The 19,517-nt window shown below is 35.2% G+C and overlaps 3 protein-coding genes, 2 long non-coding RNA genes and 3 pseudogenes across 13 annotated transcripts; 2 read left to right on the plus strand and 6 right to left on the minus strand.

Moving 5' to 3' along the window:
- Positions 1–212: 212 nt before the first annotated feature.
- On the minus strand, positions 213–3,325 carry LOC104715694 (F-box/LRR-repeat protein At3g59200-like). 3 transcript variants are annotated; one of them, XM_087464022.1, is made up of 5 exons: positions 3,148–3,325; positions 2,301–3,041; positions 1,081–1,256; positions 845–985; positions 213–741 (listed from the first exon to the last, which is right to left on the minus strand). In XM_087464022.1, the coding sequence occupies exons 2-5, from the start codon at positions 2,398–2,400 to the stop codon at positions 538–540; spliced, it is 621 nt and encodes a 206-aa protein (XP_087320148.1). In that variant the 5' UTR covers positions 2,401–3,041; positions 3,148–3,325; the 3' UTR covers positions 213–537. The 3 variants fall into 3 exon arrangements, 1 of the variants encoding a protein (XP_087320148.1); XR_015565333.1 differs by lacking the exons at positions 213–741; positions 845–985; positions 1,081–1,256 and having other exon boundaries at positions 2,142–2,782; positions 2,914–3,041; positions 3,132–3,293; XR_755491.3 differs by lacking the exons at positions 213–741; positions 845–985; positions 1,081–1,256 and having other exon boundaries at positions 2,142–2,782; positions 2,864–3,041; positions 3,132–3,269.
- A 2,297-nt stretch (positions 3,326–5,622) lies between these two features.
- On the minus strand, positions 5,623–6,925 carry LOC104715695 (putative F-box protein At1g20795 pseudogene; annotated as a pseudogene). The gene has a single exon (XR_015566268.1). The product of XR_015566268.1 is annotated as a putative F-box protein At1g20795 pseudogene (transcript).
- Positions 6,926–6,942: 17 nt separating this feature from the next.
- Positions 6,943–8,772, minus strand: LOC104712239 (peptidyl-prolyl cis-trans isomerase CYP21-2). 6 transcript variants are annotated; one of them, XR_015566591.1, is made up of 8 exons: positions 8,611–8,764; positions 8,450–8,515; positions 8,296–8,362; positions 7,933–7,980; positions 7,803–7,834; positions 7,503–7,685; positions 7,332–7,407; positions 6,943–7,224 (listed from the first exon to the last, which is right to left on the minus strand). XR_015566591.1 is itself a non-coding variant. In XM_010429092.3 (8 exons), exons 1-8 carry the CDS (start codon positions 8,689–8,691, stop codon positions 7,086–7,088), a joined length of 684 nt encoding a protein of 227 aa, XP_010427394.1. In that variant the 5' UTR covers positions 8,692–8,772; the 3' UTR covers positions 6,943–7,085. The 6 variants fall into 6 exon arrangements, 3 of the variants coding, with proteins under 3 accessions (XP_010427394.1, XP_010427393.1, XP_010427392.1); XR_015566590.1 differs by having other exon boundaries at positions 8,296–8,365; XR_015566589.1 differs by having other exon boundaries at positions 8,296–8,374.
- Positions 8,773–9,055: 283 nt separating this feature from the next.
- Positions 9,056–9,800, minus strand: LOC104715696 (protein RDM16 pseudogene; annotated as a pseudogene).
- Positions 9,801–9,881: 81 nt separating this feature from the next.
- LOC104712240 (KIN17-like protein pseudogene) lies at positions 9,882–11,264 on the plus strand (annotated as a pseudogene).
- Positions 11,265–11,995: 731 nt separating this feature from the next.
- Positions 11,996–13,716, minus strand: LOC104712241 (uncharacterized). The gene is made up of 4 exons (XR_015566592.1): positions 13,391–13,716; positions 13,175–13,283; positions 12,464–12,616; positions 11,996–12,223 (listed from the first exon to the last, which is right to left on the minus strand). It is a non-coding gene; the product is annotated as an uncharacterized LOC104712241 (long non-coding RNA).
- A 1,577-nt stretch (positions 13,717–15,293) lies between these two features.
- LOC104712242 (phosphoinositide phospholipase C 7) lies at positions 15,294–18,163 on the plus strand. The gene is made up of 9 exons (XM_010429093.3): positions 15,294–15,750; positions 15,838–16,034; positions 16,116–16,251; positions 16,334–16,573; positions 16,665–16,903; positions 16,997–17,114; positions 17,221–17,364; positions 17,468–17,554; positions 17,639–18,163. Exons 1-9 carry the CDS (start codon positions 15,451–15,453, stop codon positions 17,930–17,932), a joined length of 1,755 nt encoding a protein of 584 aa, XP_010427395.1. The 5' UTR covers positions 15,294–15,450; the 3' UTR covers positions 17,933–18,163.
- Positions 18,152–19,375, minus strand: LOC147939049 (uncharacterized). The gene is made up of 2 exons (XR_015566593.1): positions 19,183–19,375; positions 18,152–18,584 (listed from the first exon to the last, which is right to left on the minus strand). It is a non-coding gene; the product is annotated as an uncharacterized LOC147939049 (long non-coding RNA).
- Positions 19,376–19,517: the final 142 nt, after the last annotated feature.

Here is a 19,517-nt window from a genome sequence, read left to right on the forward strand (position 1 = left end):
CTCTAGTATATGTTGTTCCAATCAAGCCCTAAGGCCCACTACTATCAAATGACTCGGATCAACAACTGCTGCTACTTGTTAAACTAGAAAATCTTTTTTAACTCCTCTAAACCTAAAGTTCCCAATTGAGCCACCATCGAGCAGAAAGAAAAGCAATCGATACTAAGGACAGAGAAAGTCATCAAGAACAACAGAAACATAAGAGTTATAGATCATTCAGAGAAAGTCATCAAGAACAACAGAAACATAAGAGTTATACATCATTCAGCAATTCTATAAGTGCAGCAATAGCAAGAGACAGAGTTATAGATCAGAAAGAAAAGCAATCGATACTAAGGAAAGAGAAATGCTAGCAAGAGACAGAGTCACAAAGTCTTCTCAATGACAAAAGAGGCTTCTCAATGAGCAAAAGAGGAATTAGAAGAGTAATCAAGATCATAGTACTTGGATCCGGGCCAAGGGAGAAGCAATATCCTGAGTGACTCCAAGTCGCTGCTGGATGCTAAGTTTCTTGGATGCAGAAGAAGAGGGAAGACATTACACAATGAGATCAGCAAGCTGGGGCATTTTCTTCAAGAAATGCTTGATGTAGTTGAGAAACCTTGCTTCATCAACATCAGCTTCGTTATCATGTTCAAAAATCTTAACCATCTTCACTGGGGATGTTGATAAGCAAGAAAGATCGGCAGCTCTACAGGGACACAACTGTCCACATGTATCAGTATTGTCATGGAAGAGTCTCTGATACATAAAAAAGATGGAGTTTCTCATATGTTTTTGGAAAAGAAAAAAAAACGATGGTAGTAAAGAGATGGATTATAAGGAGGAGTTTGGGATTTCTTACATGTAGGACAAGGGCTTGAAGTTGTGGAGAGTTGTTGAGCAGGTTTGGTAGTAATCCCCATCCTAGAGTCATATGACACTCAATATCCAGTGTCATGAGGTGTTCGAATACGGGTATTTGCTCACAGTGGAATGTAAGCACCTGCAAGTGAAACACACACACACAGATCAAGGTACTCGCTTATCACTATATAAACAAAGGCAAACGAAAAGAAAGAGATGTATGTCTCAACAAACCTCAATAGTATCTGCAACCAAGTAGAGCTTCCTCACTTGAGTAAGTCCTAGAAAGAAACTAGATGCATCAGCAAGAACAGGCTCAGCTTCTTCGTCCTCATTGGCCTCTTCTTCATCTATTGTCTGAAGACGGATTTTGGAACCATGAAGAGAACCAAACTGCAACAGTGGATATACTACAAAAAATTGAGTGTATTGTATCACTTAAATTGTATCATACAATTAAGTAATGTTACTTTGAATTACTTATTTAAAAATGAAACAAACAAATATAATTAAGCATCAGTTATTAAAGTGATGTTTTAATAAACTTATTTGACATCAATTAAACAAAACTGATTTAACCTTTATGTGTTTGTATCACTTTTAAAAGAATTGATATAAATTATAGATTCACATTATTTAGATAATTGATGAATCTATTAATTTTTTTGACATCACTTTTTAATATGATACAAAATTTATATCAATAAAAACTGATGTTAATTTATACTAGCTATAATTAAAAATCACTTATGTAAATTGATTTACCTCATGTAATTTATTAAAAATTTACTTATTTATTTATTATCAACAAAAAACAAGGAAAGATTAATGAATTAATGTAATTACTTATTTTTTATTGTTGTCAATTTTTTTTTTTTTTTCGTTGGTAGGTAGAGGGAGTTTTACAATCCCACATCGACCACTCTTTAAAGAGTGCTGAGATCTACCTATTATAAATACTTAAACCTATTTGATTACCATTACTTAAGTTTAGTGGGATAACAACTAATTGTGGGGGCCATCATAAATATAGTAAAAATAATATATACTATAAATATCAATAGTATATATATAAACAAATATAATTAAAAATACAAATAATTAAATATTGTACTACAGAAAAATATTTTCATAAAATTTATTATAATATTGATTTTAACATTTTGCTTTTAAAATTGGTATAACGATTTTACATTAGTTTTGATAAATGATGCAAATATTTTATATCAATTTAGTAAAAATAATGTAAGACTTGCAACATTTTTTATAAGTGATGTAAATGAACATCAATTCAGTAACTGAAACAAATATTTATTTCAATTGATACAAATAATTTGTATCAACAAAGTATAAATCATTCATTAAAGTGATGCAAATTATTTTTGTATCATTTAAAACTGATGAAAAATAGAAAATGAATGATGTAATACCACACTTTTTTTTTGTAGTGATACTGTCTAGCAACATCATCAGAGTAATCCAAGTAGAGAAGATTTGAAGTGTCAAAGGAGACGTTCTGCAGACATCTGTCACGGTCGGCTTCACCCTCGTCATCGTAAGAAAACTTGAACACCTGGAGAGTTGGGCTAGACACAGTGCAGGATTCCCATCTGAACCACTTGATATCGTGCATTACCAACTTCTCAAGCTTAGGACAACCAGAGACAATGTTGGCAAGCCTAACTCCAGCAACCACCTCTTGACCAAAGGTAGAGGGACTTCAGATTAGGAAGATGAACCACAAGACCTTCAAGAGGAATGATGTGAAAGTTGGTAGATGAGATCTTCAGCTTAACAAGATTCTCAGACTGAAAAATCCCTCCAGGAATATCATAGTCTTCAACACCTCCCAACTCAAAGATTCCTAGCTTCAGATTCTTGACATCTTGCCCCAATGCATACAAGATCCAGGCATTAAGATGGTCGTCCTCAATCTCTAAGAACGGTGAGAGAAAATTTCTCAATAAGAAAATGATCTCCACGCACAGCTATGACATGATTAACAAAATCCACAAACCTATCTACATCCGCTCCCTGAGGAAACCTAAATTAGAGATCGAGGGATACCGTTCACGCCATCCATGGGAGAGAATAGAAGTAGACACGGCATCCTTTGTCGGCAATAATGACAAGATTCTCTGAAGAATTTCATTTGGTAGAATACTTAGTCGATCTCTGTGTGCCATTGAAACAACCTGAGACAACAACAACAACAACGAATGAGAGTTTTGAAATCGAATCGACACAAAGGAGAAGGAAAACCAAACTGGACAAGAGGGATTGACCAAGAAGGAAGCAAACATCTTTGGAATCTTCTCACGAATCAGTAACAGCTGTTACTTGAGATTGATCTTGAATCCTGAGAGAAATGTAGGAAGCGCTTTGGTAAAGTTAAATTTGATAAAGTAACGACGAGACTTTGGTTTTCTTTTCCTTCTTTGTTGTTCATTAATCATCCGCTGTTACATTAATTAATGATGTTCATCATCACTAACCAAATTATCCCATTAGTAAACCTGTGGCTCTGAACCAAATGATGTTCATCATCACTAAAAAATCACAAATTCAAAGTATAAAATAATCTGTTTTTGAATAATATATAAATCCATGTTTCTTGATTATTTAATTAATACTAAACAAGGTTTTAAAATTTTATGGTTGTCAATGGACTTATCATTAGAACACAAATTTAGTAATATAAAAAAAAATGATACAGTAAATCTTTCCAATTTTTTTTAACTATATATAATTTTAAAGCTAATTATATCTTAATTGTAGGTATGTTAAACGACAACTTTAAATCGGCCTATACATACAAACCATATTTATGAAGAAAAAAGGGAAATCAAATTCTAATGTGAAAAGCAAGTGAAAACCACATTTCAAAAATGTATGGAGCTAGTTGATAACCCTCATTTTTAACTCATGAATACCTATTTTGGGATCTTATACAATTGTATGTGTCAATTCATACAATATCCACACATTGAGTGAACTTTAATGTTTCTAAACCATAACATTTTCCCACATCAAGATGATGTGTGGATTAAAGTAAGTTTTTAAGGTTTGAATTGAATGTTATAATTACTAGATTTGAAGACTTTATGCAGGTTTATGGTTTTTGATAATTACTAGATTTTTTACCCGCGGTACACCGCAAGATAAATTTTTAATTAGTAGAATTTTAACTTCTATTTGTGTGTTATATTTAGTTAAGTAGTATTTGGATTGTTCATTATTAATATAAATAATAAAATACATAATAAGTAATTTATAAGATATTATTTGATTAAAAAACAATTTTGCTAATAATTTAATTGTTTTACAGAATTTAGTTAAACTATCTTGGTTTGATATGTCTAATATTCTAATATTTGTATTGTTGACAAAATAATTAAATGAGAATTTAACCCATATTTTAACATCGAATTAATAATATTTTAAATTTGTACTAATATTAATTCAAACCCGTCAAATCTTATCACTCGTCCCACCATATAACCATATTATATAGTATTTTAAACTATTTATAAGGTATAAGCAATGTTTGTAAGATTTTAATTGATAAAAGGAAAATAGCAATGAAGTGGAGATATGATAAGGATAATACTCGATTCAAGATATCAAATTTAGGAATATAATGTTAAATGTAAAGGTTGTATCAGCATAAACAAAAATTGATTTAGGAAAATAGAAATTAATTTTGAAGAGATATTTTAGGAATCAAATTTGTGTAACGATTTTATAGACATATTAATTGAGTACTTGATTTTAAATTGCCATATTTTTTAGTTATTATTTTGTGCAATTTTGTAGGGATTAACTTTGTAAATAAGTATAACTTAAATGGTAGAACACAAAATATAATTCAAAAATATTAATATAGATTATTATTATTATAGATTATATATATAACTAATTAATACAATAAGATATGTTTGACCAAAAAAACTGAATACAACTAAATATGTTTAAGATATAATTTGATATATTGAAAATTACTAATGAGATATTCTCTAATTTAGAACAATGCCTTAGATAATTATTTACCTACATAAATTACACTACAAATGGTAATATTATATTATTGAGATACTTAATTACACTAAATACTAATATTTTATATTATCGAGAAACTTTAATTATCTCACCATTGGAGGTAAAAAAAAAAATTTGGTAGGCCAAGGGGAGGCAATACCTCCCCTTATTTATTCAAAACGCAAAAAACTAAATACAAACTCGACGTGGCAACATAAATCTCAAACTAAAAATTTGAGATGAGCTTTCAAATAAAATTACACTAAAAATATCATTACTATATTAATTAGTGGAGTATCTAACTATTGGAAATGCTCTAATAAAGTTATAATATGAACATCCATATATATCAGCTTCGAAGTAAGAATAATATAATTGTAGTGCGAAGAATCCTACTTGGGCATTGGTTACATGCGGATTATTTCTCTGCACTGATTGTTCTGCTACTCATTGGAGTCGTGGTGTTCATATCAGCTTCGTCAGGTAAAACTATTTTCATTTCTAGACACACCCACAAATCTTAAAAATACGAATTATGTTCTAAGATCATCATTTTGTTACAGGATTTTCTTGAAGTTTAGGTTGGTTCAATTTATGTATCCATTGACTACATAAATCTTTCTAAAGAATCTAGACTCATGGAGTCCTCCAGGCCAATGATGTTAGGCGGCAACAACACCGCACTCAGTTTTTATTGGTGTCTCTTTTAGTGGCAGTGTTGCTCCAGCTACAAATCATCTACTCATTAACCAACAATGATCTCATTCTTTTGTTGAATCTCTGCAGCAAATCCACATATAATTTGCCTTCCTTTTCGTCAATCGATCGTTTTTTAAGTCTCTTTTTCTCATAATAGGTTATTCCATCAATGAGTCTCCATATCAAACTTGTAAACGAAGCGACTCGTTTTTCACGTTTCAAGTCATACACATGAACCACTCCATTGTAACGTTCCTCCTCCTTCTCTCTCACCATTACACACTTGCCGTCGTACGCCGCAACGTTCCAGCTGTACCTAACCCTCTCTCTCTTCTCATACCGCTTCATTAAGACCCACTTGCGATCGTCTGTCGTCAGAATACTCTCAAGGGCATAAATGAAGATGACTTCCTCTGTTTCCGTTATCAATCTTAGTTCTTTGTCTGCAGCTGCTAACATCCTTACCGTCGAGTTATGTTCTTGGGGGAATTTGATCGGAATCAGTCGTGCTTGCTCTGTTTCGGGATTGAAAGCTAAGATTTTTCCATCTTCTCTCAACCAGTGAACATATCCGTTAAAGTAAACAGATTTCATACGCCGCATGAGATTGCTCGAGCCGTCGCAAGTAATGGTGGTTTCCGATAATCTCCAGCAGGACTCTCCGGTCCTAATCACGAATTGATACATTGTTCCGTCAAAGTTCAAAGCACTAAGCTCCTTTATGCATACAACTTTGAATCTTTGATCGATTTGATCAACTGCTAACCCGAACCGGTTTACTTTATACCGTTTAAGTCGAAAACCTTCAACGCTGCGGAGAGGAAGAAGATTTGATCCAGAGTGATCCAGGAATTGAGACGTATTCGTGAGGGGATTCCTGACGAAGAGACCATGCTTATGGAAGAGTAGGTGAAGGCCGGAACAGGAGCTGAGAATCCGATTCTTGTACCGTAAGGGTCCTATGAAACTTGCAAACCTAGGGTCGCCCCAAGAGTGCCAGAAGATTATGTTGGAGCCAAAGGTGGAGATGTGAAGCAAATGGGATCCGTGTCCAGATAAGTATTCATATTTGAATTTGTCCGATATATAGGATTTGAGTGATCTACGGCCCGTGCATTGCATCATCGCCAGAGACTTGAGATCCAGTTTGAAGAGAATCTCATCGAGGATATGCAAAGGTAAGCTATCCATGATCCAAGTAGGAAAAAAAAAAGAGGAACAAGTTAGGGCTTTTGCTTTAGTTCTTTGATATGTTTCTTTGTAGTAATGTCTTGCTTAGTTCTGATGATGTTGTAATTTATATAGGTGTAAGGAAACTTGGTTGACACGACAGACAAAAAAAAAAAAAGAGACTATTACTAATTGAAAGGTTTCCTTTTGTATTCTCTACCATTGAAACATGAATTGTAAGTTTTCCTTTTGTATTCTCTTGTTCATTCGGAGGAAGGTTAAAAAAAAACTCAGACAGAGAGATACAAAAGAAAGAAAACTTGAAGACGATATTACAAAGAAACTTCTCCACTAGCAAAAATAATGACTTTTCCTTTGGGCTCTCCACTATCTTGTCCCTGCGCTTCGATCTTGCGCACTACTTCCATGCCAGACAATACCTTCCCAAACACAACGTGATGTCCGTCCAACCTTTCCCAAAACAGAAAGATTTCATTGTCACATTATTGTCGAACACAAAATCAAAACTAAGATTGAAGATTCTGGAGACAAGAAAACAAAACATCAGGCCCGCTTACCAACTCGTGGTGACTGTTGTGATGAAAAACTGTGAACCGTTAGAATCTGGTCCTGAGTTTGCCATTGATAAGATTCCTGAAATCCATTTGCAGACTCAACCCGTAAGTGTTTCGTTGTTGAGTATATATTGAGTTTATTGGTTACATAAGAGGTAGAGCTTTAGCGCATACCTGGCCCAGTGTGTTTGAGTTTAAAGTTCTCATCTGCAAATTTATCGCCATAGATGGACTCTCCACCTCGCCCATCGCCTCGTGTAAAATCTCCACCCTGAATCATGAAGCCAGGAATGATCCTATGGAAGATGCTTCCTTTGAAATAAAGAGATTTCCCCATGTTTCCAACTCCTTTCTCTCCTGCACCGGGTGAATAAACATCAAACCAAATTAAAGAGTCTCTTGGCTCAGAACTCAGAAGAAGGCATGATTGAAAAACTAAAGACCAGGAGTTTTAAAGGGGAAACAAAAGGTTACTTGGCTACCAGTGCAAAGTGCTCGAAAGTTCTCTGCAACAGAAACCAAGGATTCAGTAAGAAACAACTCAGGGACAAGTAGACAAGACAATGTGAAGGGTTTGGTCAATCTATATTAAAAAAAAAATTACCTGCAGTTTTAGGAACTATCTTCCCAAACAGACCGATGAGAATGCGCCCTGTACATGACAAGATGCAAATGTTACTATAAACTCTATTTGCATGAGCTGCAGAAAGTTTCTAAAGCTACAAACCAACAACAGTTACAGTACCACCGTAAGCTACATCACTATCTAATTCTAAGACTAATGTTTTCATATACACAATGCATCCACTTATATGATCAAGCAACTGAGCTAATTCCGGAATTTGAAACATCCTCAATCAACTATTTGCATCAAAAACAACCAAATAGACCCAAATTCACATATAAAAATCAAAACTTTAAAATTCAAACTCCAACTTAAAATAGAAAAAGGTCGAAACTTTCTTACCAGCTGGTGAACCATTGATCTGAATGTCAAAGTAAACTTTGTGAGTTACTCCTTCTAAATCCTCTCCCTCCTCAAAAATCTCAAAAAACCCGAAATTAGAAAAACCTGAATCAGACCTTTATAGACCAAACAAGGCAATGGGTTCCGACCTCACCTGATTAATCTTAGCATCAACAATCTGCTCACTGACATTAGGATCCGCAACATCAGTCAATTTAATCTAAGAAGCCAAAATTGAACATTGAAGCCGCAAACGTAAGTCATCCATAGTTACCCAGATCAAGAAACTATTAAAAAGAAGAATATCAAATTAACCTGAATGAGAGCAAGTGTGACGAACAGGACGAGAATCCATAAGAGAGTAAGAGATACCAGTTTAGTCGCCGTAATCGCCATAATCGTACGAATCAAAGTAGGTTCGTGCTTCTTAGTTTTGGATTTGAGTCAATGAATCTGCAGCAACCCCATCAAAGGCTTACAGAGTAGCAGAAATATTTAAACATATGTACCCTCATATTACTAGAAATTTTTCAATATGACCCTTTTATAAAACAATTTGCAAGGTAGACCCAATATTTAACGTGAACTAGACTATACTTCTACCTTTTTTTCAACGAATCATTATTCATTAGTATAAGTTTTCGAATTTGAAATATAGGTTTTGAATTTCATTGTTGGTTAGAGCAAGACAAAAACTTATTACTCAAGAAAAGAAGTTAACAAATAGTACCCGAGACATTACAGTAAAAGGAGGAGGATTTTAGTCGTCTATGTAATTGAGAGCAAGATCCCAGTAGTGAGCAACACCAGCATCCGTGAAAACTTTCTTGCCAGCAGATTCATTCAAGCACTCTTGAACATGAAACCTATGAAAATTCGGTTTCTCAACATTTCTTTGCCATACTAACCAACACTTGTTTCTACCATTCTCCTCCTCTTCCTTCTTCTCTGCCTCTTTCCAGTTTATTCTCTTCAGCATTAGATTCTTATATCTGTTTATTGATTTGCTTTTACCCTCAACCACAACAACACTCATTCCCTCCGTCATCACACTATACACCCTGTTAATATGTTCTGTTTTGCATTCTTCTCCACTTTGAATATTGTTTTGGGATGCGACAGCTTCTTGTTGATCTTGTACACCGACACAATCGTCTCAACTGTTGCTGGATCACCAAAAAGCTTCCTTTCTTTCTTCTCACGTTTCTCTGCAGGAGTTAGCTTCCTCGCAGTGTTCCTGTCAGTGTGAGCCTGTTCTCCTCAGCCTCAGCCTGTCTTTCCTTTTTCTTTAATCGTTTTCCCTCTTTCAATATAGCTTTCTTTATTTGCATTCCCTAGTATAACGTATGGTTTGGATGATAAGATAAATTTATTAAAAAAAAAAAAAGATAAATTTATTAATAGAAAAGCTTTAGCCGTGCATTGCACGGGTTGTAATACAAGTATACCCTAATTTTGGTTAAGAAGTGGCTCTCTCGCTTATCGCCGACTCCTCCTCCATTCATCATCTCGATTCTCGAAGAAAACTCATCTCGAATACTCGATTTTTCCAAAATCTCCCAGATTGAATCTTCGTCATACTCCTCTCCATTATAAAGTCAGGTCTCTGCTCTCCTGATCTGAATTGATGATCAGTTGCATTACCTAAAAAAGCCCTAGATTTCAATTCCCCAAAAGACCGTAACTTTTTGTACGAATCGATGGTTAAGAACGAATTCCTAACCCCGAAGGAGATTGGGAATCGAATGAAATCCAAAGGTCTTCAAAAGCTTCGGTGGTATTGTCAGATGTGTCAGAAACAATGCCGAGACGAGAACGGATTCAAGTGTCATTGTATGAGCGAATCTCACCAGAGGCAGATGCAAGTCTTTGGCCAGAATCCCGCTCGTGTCGTCGATGGTTACTCTGAAGAATTCGAGCGGACGTTTCTCGATCTGATGCGGCGGAGCCACCGTTTCTCTCGTGTCGCCGCCACTGTTGTCTACAACGAGTATATCAACGATAGACACCATGTTCATATGAATTCGACTGAGTGGGCGACGTTGACTGAGTTCGTCAAGTATCTTGGAAAGAAAGGTAAGTGTAAGGTTGAAGAGACTCCTAAAGGTTGGTTTATTACTTATATCGATAGAGATTCAGAGACTATGTTTAAGGAGAGATTGAAGAACAAGAGAGTTAAGAGTGATTTAGCTGATGAGCAGAAACAAGAGAGGGAGATTCAGAAGCAGATTGAGAGAGCTGCTGTGAAATTGAATGCTGGTCGTGGTGAAGAAGTTGTTGAGGATAATGATGATGTGAAGTTGAAGAGTGGAGTTAAGGTTGGGTTTGCTCTTGGTGTAGGGGTTAAACAGGTTGCTACGGGTAAAGAGAGAGGGGAGAGCTTGAAAATCGTGTTTGACGATGAAGGGAATGAGAAGGTTGGGAGAGGGGAGAAGAGGAAGAGAAGCGGGGACTCGAAGGAGAATAAGAGATCAGCTTTGGATGAGTTGATGAAGGAGGAAGAGAAGAAGAAGGAGAGGATGAATCGTAAAGATTACTGGTTGTTCGAAGGGATCATCGTGAAGGTGATGAGTAAGGGATATTATAAGCATAAAGGTGTTGTGAAGAAAGTGATTGATAAGTATGGTGGGGAGATTGAAATGCTTGATTCTAAGCATGTGCGCATAGTTGAACAGGAGAAGCTAGAGACGGTGCTTCCACATATAGGAGGGACAGTGAAGATAGTGAATGGGGCATACCGTGGTTCGAATGCAAGGTTGTTGGGTTTGGATACAGAGAAGTTTTGTGCTAAAGTGCAGATCGAGAAAGGTGTCTATGATGGAAGAGTCATCGAGTCCATTATCTACGAGGATATATGCAAACTTGCTTAGTTCAAAAATCTTTAGAACATGTTGGGTTTTGGGATGCCTTGTATAGAATAGAGGTTTTATTTAATCAATTATTTATTTATAGAGAGATTTTTTTTTTGATTTAGTAATCTTTTTAAAAGATATATAAAAATAATATATAATTGTTATAAATAATATATTTATATAATCAATTACAAGGAAATTAAATAACATTTTTTATGTGTTTTGAAGAAAAAACAAAAAGGTTTTGATATTCAAAAAAATATTACCTAGCTCTCTTTTACTGATCTGTGAGTAGAAGTAATTGAGCTACGCTAGCATGACTTGTCCAAGGCTTGTGTGAGAACGTTGTGTTACGAAGTGTGTCCGAAACAATGTTGGCAAAGACAGATAAGGCTTGTGTGAGAGGATGGGTATTTAGAGCCGTAAACCGTGGGAAACGGACCCAAGGATACAAGATCGGGCTATACACTTAGTGCATCCTCTTGTTTTAATAGGTTTAACAAGTGTTTAAGCCGGATCACCAAACGGATCAAAGTTCCACTTAACTCTTTAAGTCTCTTGTCCTTAGCTCCACGGAACCAAGTGAGTGCACAGTAATCTTACAAGGGCATGAGAGAGAATATACAGTGCACAGTGTCAGTAACCATTCCTACACCACCACCGTTATAACTCCCAGTAGTGAGCTTGCGCCGTCAAATCAACAAAACTCTTTGTTTCTCGAAGCAATATGGTAAAGAAGATAAATAGCAAAGTTTGATGAATTGAGGATTTAGGGCTTTAATAACAAAGCTTTGATAAATAACTAACTCAATACATCCCCTTTAATTTACCTTTTGAGACTGCCCATATGCCAGCAGATTATCAAACCATATGCCAACAGATTTAATCTTACAACTTAATCATTCACACTTAGTTTAACAACATCATAGGTTAATACAAAACCTTAACTATATAGTAAAACCAACTCTGTTTTACATCATCACATTACCGAGGGTGGTAAACAAACTTACCTTTGAGACTGCGCATATGCCAACAGATTATCTAACCTCCATTTCCTTTTTAAAGCAAATTCGGGTCTGCATCAAAAACAACAAAGTCACCCACTTAAAAGAGGCCATTGGTAACCAAACCATCAACTATTACAAGCATTAAACAGATCACGAACTAGCTAAGCTATATGAGAAGAAACAGATCAAGAACTAGCTATATGAGCAGAAACAGTTTCAAGTTAAGTTTTTCCACTGAATGTTTTGTCAAAGTAAAAAAAACAAACAAGAGACAGAACTAGGAGTACAATATATGTTCAGTGAACCAACCTCAATATAAGCTCCAAAAGCATAAAGGATTACTTTTGTCCTTCACAATTGCTTTTTTTAACCCGAGTCCCTTTCACAATCAGTTGCAGTATAATCATCTACATCAGCCTAAGAATTAACAGTTCTCAACTGGGGAGTCCTCTCTGGTTGATCCTACAAAGCAATAGATAGAAACCAAGTCTCACAGTTACAAACGTAAATTAGCAGAACAAAAGACCTATGTAGATGAAACATGACAACCACTTAAGGGTTGTGGATCAAGAAGAAAGGCTCAGATTATTCCGACTCTACATACTAGAAATGATCACAAACTTACATCACCATTTACTATAAAACTGAGATTTTCTTGATTCATTGAATTCAAATATGCAAATGTGAAGGGCCTAGCTTAGCCAATATCAGTTCCTAGTACACTAAATTGATCCAAAACTACCTATACATGCAGAACGATCAAACCAACCCTTTTGTGAACATAAGCTTGGATCAGATCATACTAGGTGTTTTCATATGAAACTGATTAAAAAGGAGATGTAACTTTAACACATATCTATTGCACCGCTCTTCTTCGGCACAGTAAATCTCTGGAAACGATTTCTACTACACGAAAGACCAAACTAAACTACTTTCTCTCCGTAATAACTGGATGCTACTTAAACATTTTTTTTTGGATTAAAAGACTGTATCTTTATGTGGAGACATTTTATCGAGCACCTGGTATGCAGTACAAGTTGGGGTGATACAAAGTCAAATTCTGAACAAACTCAGCATCGCTTTGAATCCCCCGGTCACCCTGATGATCCTCTGCACTGCTGCAACATTTCTGAAGCAGAACAAAATTAAGTCGGAGACAATATTCAACCAAAGGTCTTCCACACCATTTGAGTCATCGTTACAGAGCAATGAAGGTTGTTGAATCGTATCAGTGACCTGACATGTTTCTTCTTCCTCAAATTGAATCTTTCTCCGTACTTGACTCCATTGTCTCCTTCAATCTTGTCTACTTCCATCGATTCTATATGTTTCTTGATCGATTCTCTCGTAAAAAGAAAACAAACAAAAAACAAAGGTTGTCTGAAAATTACTACATGCACCAACTGTAATTGAATACTAGCTGTCAGCAGCAAAAACCAAACACGGACACCCAGATAACAGAACATTTATATATAACACAACACACACTACATGCTGATGATTGCGCAAATTCTCATTAGGTTTTGGTTGGTTGTTCTTAACAGCGATGTCTATTATTCATTGTCGCATAAATTTGGTCGAATGAAAGAGAACCAAAAAAAAGAAAAAAAAAAACTCTTTGGGCCTTTGGCTTATGGGCTCAATTTCCTTTACACCCAGGAGCCCAAATATAGTTATAGTTTCAAATTTCAATTAAACTACGCTGACGCGGATAACACAGGAATTGGAAAACAAATCAACCAGAGGATTAATAGATTTACGTTAAAGATAAATTGTTTTTTTTTTTAAGTGGAAAATTGAAAACTCGAATAATACAGCGCTTCGACTTCGAGTAAAATTGTCAAAATACCGAAACCCTAAATTATATGACCGTTAATTATTGGCTCTTATAAGGAATGACCAACTTAGCTGGAAGAATTTCAGCATTTTACATGCAAAAAAACTTTATTTCAATATTTTACTTCGGTCAGTTGACCTTCCGAACTTATATGTGGATCCGCCGTTGCTCATGCAATTCCTACGCCTCCTTTCTGTGGTCTTTAAACACTGTCATCATCTTAAGCAGTCGTAAACAATCTGATTGTAGGGTTTCCCCAATCATTCCTCAGATCCATCTCAAGCTACGAAGCTTCTCCCCCAGTATGTACATCAAGTCATACATAACCGGTTCCATGATGTCATCTTGTCCCATCAAATCGTCATCGCATTCTCTTTGATCTACTCAGTATATAGGTTGTATTTTTGAGAAATCTTGTGATGGTGTCAGGTGTTTTGATCAAATCTAAAGGCATGAAGTAGACACATACACTTAGATTTTTTTTTTCTTTTACATAGACAGATAAACATGGAAAAACATAGACTTAATAGCTAATCAAAATACAAAATTGTGACATGCTATTTATATTTGAAAAAGTAATTCAAAATTTAAAATCTGAAAAACAAAACAAATTAAATAAACAAAATTTGTACATTATTTATTGAGAAAATTAGGATTTATATTTTACAATTAAATGAAACTATATGTGAGTTTGGGTTTATAGAGGAAGATTAGGGCTTAGATTTTATAATTAAACAAAATTATATGTTAGTTTGGATTTACAAAAAAGTGATTAAGATTTATGATTTAGATTTTACAATTAAAGTTTGGATTTACAAAGAAGGATTACGGTTTAAATTTTAATTTAAATGAGATTATATTACGGTTTGGATTTACAAAAGAGTGGTTAGAGTTTATATGTCAGTTTAAGTTTAAATTTTATAATTAAAATATTATAAATAATATTAATATTAATGATTTTAAAATTTAGATTTCAGATTTTTTTTACTTATTAAATTATGTAAATTTATTTTAGTTATTTATTTAGATAAGATTAATTATTTTAGTTTATTTAATGAAATTACATGGTAAATTTTAATTGACTAATTAAGACTTAAGAGGGGATGAAACAAGAATGGTTTTTAGATCCCATTGCAGCAATTAAAGAACTTATCTAATTATTAATTCAATTAGTACTACTACTAAAAGTCTAAAATGAAGACAAAATAATTAGAAGAGATAATAAAATGAGAATCTGCCGACATAAATTAAAGAAAAAAATCCACGTGGACTAATTTAGTTATGATAACAAATTCATATCTTGACAGCCCAAATTTTATGGAAAAAGTCACTATTACAATCAAACCGCCAACGTGAAGAAGAGAACAAATAAACTAAAAAATCAGATTGAGAGAGAGAGATCATATTCCCTTCTTCAATCATCAAATTATCATCATCATCATCGGTCGTGAATTTCACAATGTCGAACCAAACATACAAAGTATGTTTCTGTTTCCGTCGGAGGTATCGACACACCGTCTCGGTAGCACCGCCCGAGATCAAGACACTTTTCGAGAATTATTCCGACAAAGGTCTCATGACGACCGATCTCCTCCTTAGGTTCCTGATCGATGTTCAGAAACAAGACAAAGCGACGAGAGAAGAAGCTCAAGCGATCGTCAACGCCTCATCTTCTCTTCTTCATCGGAACGGTCTCCACCTTGATGCTTTCTTCAAATACCTTTTTGGTATTAACAACTCTCCTCTTGCTTCTCATGAGGTGATTCAAAATCAAGATTTAGATTCAAGAGATTAACTGATTCTTGAATACTACTTTATGTCTTTTTTTCTTTTTCTTTTGGGATAGGTGCATCAAGATATGGATGCTCCATTGTCACATTATTTTATATTTACAGGACATAACTCGTATTTAACTGGTAATCAACTGAGTAGTGATTGCAGTGAAGTGCCTATCATTGAAGCATTGAAAAAAGGTGTTAGAGTTATTGAATTGGATATTTGGCCTAACTCTGATGAAGATGGTATCGATGTTCTTCACGGAAGGTATATTACTAATGTCTCTGTTTTGTTGAAGTATGGATTAATTTTTTTGTTTTGTTCTTACCGAACCGTTTTAAATATTAGGACACTTACATCACCTGTGGAGCTGATCAGATGTCTAAGAGCTATTAGAGAACATGCCTTTGATGTATCTGATTATCCAGTTGTTGTGACTCTTGAAGATCATCTTACTCCTAAACTCCAAGCTAAAGTTGCTGAGGTGTGTATAGCTTCTTTTTCATTTCTGTGAGAAATATTTTGTGGGGTTTAGTAAATTTAGAGATGTTGTGTTGTTCTTCTAGATGGTTACAGATGTATTTGGAGAAATGTTGTTTACTCCTCCTTCCGGGGAATGCTTAAAGGAGTTCCCATCGCCCACGTCTTTGAAAAAACGTATAATGATCTCAACTAAACCTCCTAAAGAGTATAAAGCAGCAAAAGGTGATGATGATGTGGTGAAAAAAGGTAAGAATTTGGGTGATGATGAAGTTTGGGGAAAAGAAGTTCCAAGCTTTATTAGAAGGGACAGAAGTGGTGACAAGGTTTGTGTTAGGAGAAGAAACACATCATTTTCATTTAATCTCAATGGTTCATATGTACAAGTTGGTTTGATCTTTTTCTTCCTTGTTGTAGAATGATACAAATGTAGATGATGATGATACTGATGATGAAGATGATGATGACGATGGTGATGATAAGATTAAGAAGAACGCGCCACCGGAATACAAGCATTTGATTGCAATCCAGGCCGGGAAGCCAAAAGGTGGAATAACTGAATGTTTGAAGGTGGATCCTGATAAAGTAAGACGGCTTAGCTTGAGTGAAGAACAACTTGAAAAGGCCTCAGAAAAATATGCTAAACAGATTGTGAGGTATTGTTCCCTCAAGTTCCTCTTCTTATATACATCAAAAACAAGTTCAGTCCAATAGATTCAACTATGTTGATCATGGAGTAAATAATGTAGGTTTACTCAGAGGAATTTGCTTCGGGTTTATCCAAAAGGAACTAGAATTACTTCATCAAACTACAACCCTCTGGTTGGTTGGAGCCATGGTGCTCAAATGGTGGCTTTTAATATGCAGGTTTCTTTTTAATATTTCTTACATCTCCAAAGTTCTCTGTTCCAGTTAACAGAACATCAAAATCATATGTCACATTGAATTCTTGAAATGACTTTATCTTGTAAAGGGACTTGGAAGATCATTGTGGGTAATGCAAGGAATGTTTAGAGGCAATGGAGGATGTGGCTACATCAAGAAACCTGATATTTTGCTGAAACCGGATTCTGTATTTGACCCGGAAGCTACATTACCAGTAAAAACAACACTAAGGGTCAGAGAACTAAATTATTCTCTGTTTTGGTCATTTCTAGATGTTGAATCCTTGGTAAAAGTTCATGAGCTCATAATGGTTGGTTTGTTTATATATGTTTTAGGTAACTATATACATGGGAGAAGGATGGTACTATGATTTTCCTCACACACACTTCGATGGATATTCTCCACCTGACTTCTATACAAGGGTATTATAAAAATGCTGCAACCTTAAGGTTTTAGTAGTTTTGAGGCTGAAACTGATATATGAAGTTTCCAAATTTTATTATCAGGTCGGAATCGCTGGAGTTCCGGCGGATACAGTAATGAAGAAGACAAAAACGTTAGAGGATGACTGGATACCAGCTTGGGACGAGGTTTTTGAGTTCCCATTAACAGTTCCAGAGCTTGCTCTTCTACGTATTGAGGTACATGAGTATGACATGTCTGAGAAAGACGATTTTGGTGGCCAAGCTTGCTTGCCGGTCTGGGAGCTGAGGCAAGGAATACGTGCCGTTCCTCTGCGTAACCAGGATGGTGTCCAGTGTAGATCCGTGAAGCTTCTTGTGCGGTTGGAGTTTGTGTGAGTATATTACAAGAAATATTTTTTTTGTTTTTGTTGAAGTACATACAAGTAAACCGAGTTTGTGATTTTGGTTTGTGGGTGTGGTTATAGTGTGAATGCTATTTATTGGTTTGGTATAAGGGCAAGTTTATCGGTGGGTTTTAATTTTTAGTCTCTTATGTACTGTTGTAATTTTTAATGAATATATTCTGTACTGTTTATAAAATAAGAATCCTTGAGATTATAATAAAAATCATCCTCTCCAATGGTAGGATATAATTTTGAGTCTTTTATTTTTTAAAATCTAGTTTTTTGAATCTAATCTCATTCAACTTCATCAGTTATGAATGAACAAACAACCAAAACAACATTGAGCTTTTGATCCAACAAGGACAATTCATACACTTCATATTAAGGTGAATTACCTCAGCCTCAGCGAAGTGCATATAAACAAAGTACCTCACATTTGGATCACTGTTTTCCAAAGTCATTGTGATGGGTCTTGTTGTGTTTGTTGGAGTCATCACTGTACTCATCACCAAACTCGAAAGATTGTAGACTGCTACTCTGCTCATACACATAGTGAAACCGATTAACCTTCCTTCTTTGCCATTTAATCTTGCCCCCGCTAGTACCCACAGCCCTTCCAATAAATCCAAAACATACCAAGAAGTCTGCAAACCGAAGTATCACATAACAATTATCAGAAATCATTAGCTCTAGGAAACGTACAAAGATTTTGGCAATTAGAGATTGTTTCACAACAATGGTTATGAGATGAACCAGAGGAGAATAAGTGGTTGTTGTTTGGTCCATGACCATGACCATCAGTTTGAATGGATCAGATATGATAAACAATCTCAAACTCAAACGATAAAACTACAAAGCAAACTCCCAATGTAACAAATCCCAAGGTTTACAAACTTGCAACAATCTAATTTCAACCTCCCCAGATTGTTCTCCACTTCATCCACCGAGAACAAGAACACCAAAGTCTATTGAAAATATAAAAATTTATGATGGCAGAGAGAACATTCCAAAATAAAAGTCTACACTTTCAAATCAACGAATAAACGGGCAAAGACTCAAAAATGAAGAAACTTTAATAGGTATAGAATCCACACAACTTGACAGAAACCCATCACGCAAGTTCTAAAAGAAAGACATGCTCTACTACCAAACCCAACAGCCTCTCACAAAATTGAAGAAGCTAAAAGCGAAATCAAATGAAAGAGAGAGAGAGAGAGAGAGAGAGAGATTGAGAAAGGATACCTTGAGAGAGGATGATCAAAAATCAAAGAACCCTAATTTGGGATAAAAAAATCAAACAACCCCTAATCGCGAAATCTCCTCCGCATCACCTCCGACCCCAACCTCTTCTTGATTCCATATCCTTCGATTCATCTTCTTCCTTTGTCGAATCGGGATTCTATCGCGAGAGAAAGAGAGAGAGACAGAGAGAAAAAGAAAGAAAATTATCTCGGGCATAATTTGTTTTTCTTCTTCTATTAATTTCTTTGGCCAACAGAAACGTGACACGTACGGTCTCTTATTCCAAATTTGAGTCTACTAAATAAGAGGTCCTCTTATCTTTTTTTCTTTTATCT

The sequence above is a fragment of the Camelina sativa genome, chromosome 9, assembly GCF_030686135.1.
Source record: "Camelina sativa cultivar CO46 ecotype springtype chromosome 9, ASM3068613v1".
Lineage (NCBI taxonomy): Eukaryota > Viridiplantae > Streptophyta > Magnoliopsida > Brassicales > Brassicaceae > Camelina > Camelina sativa.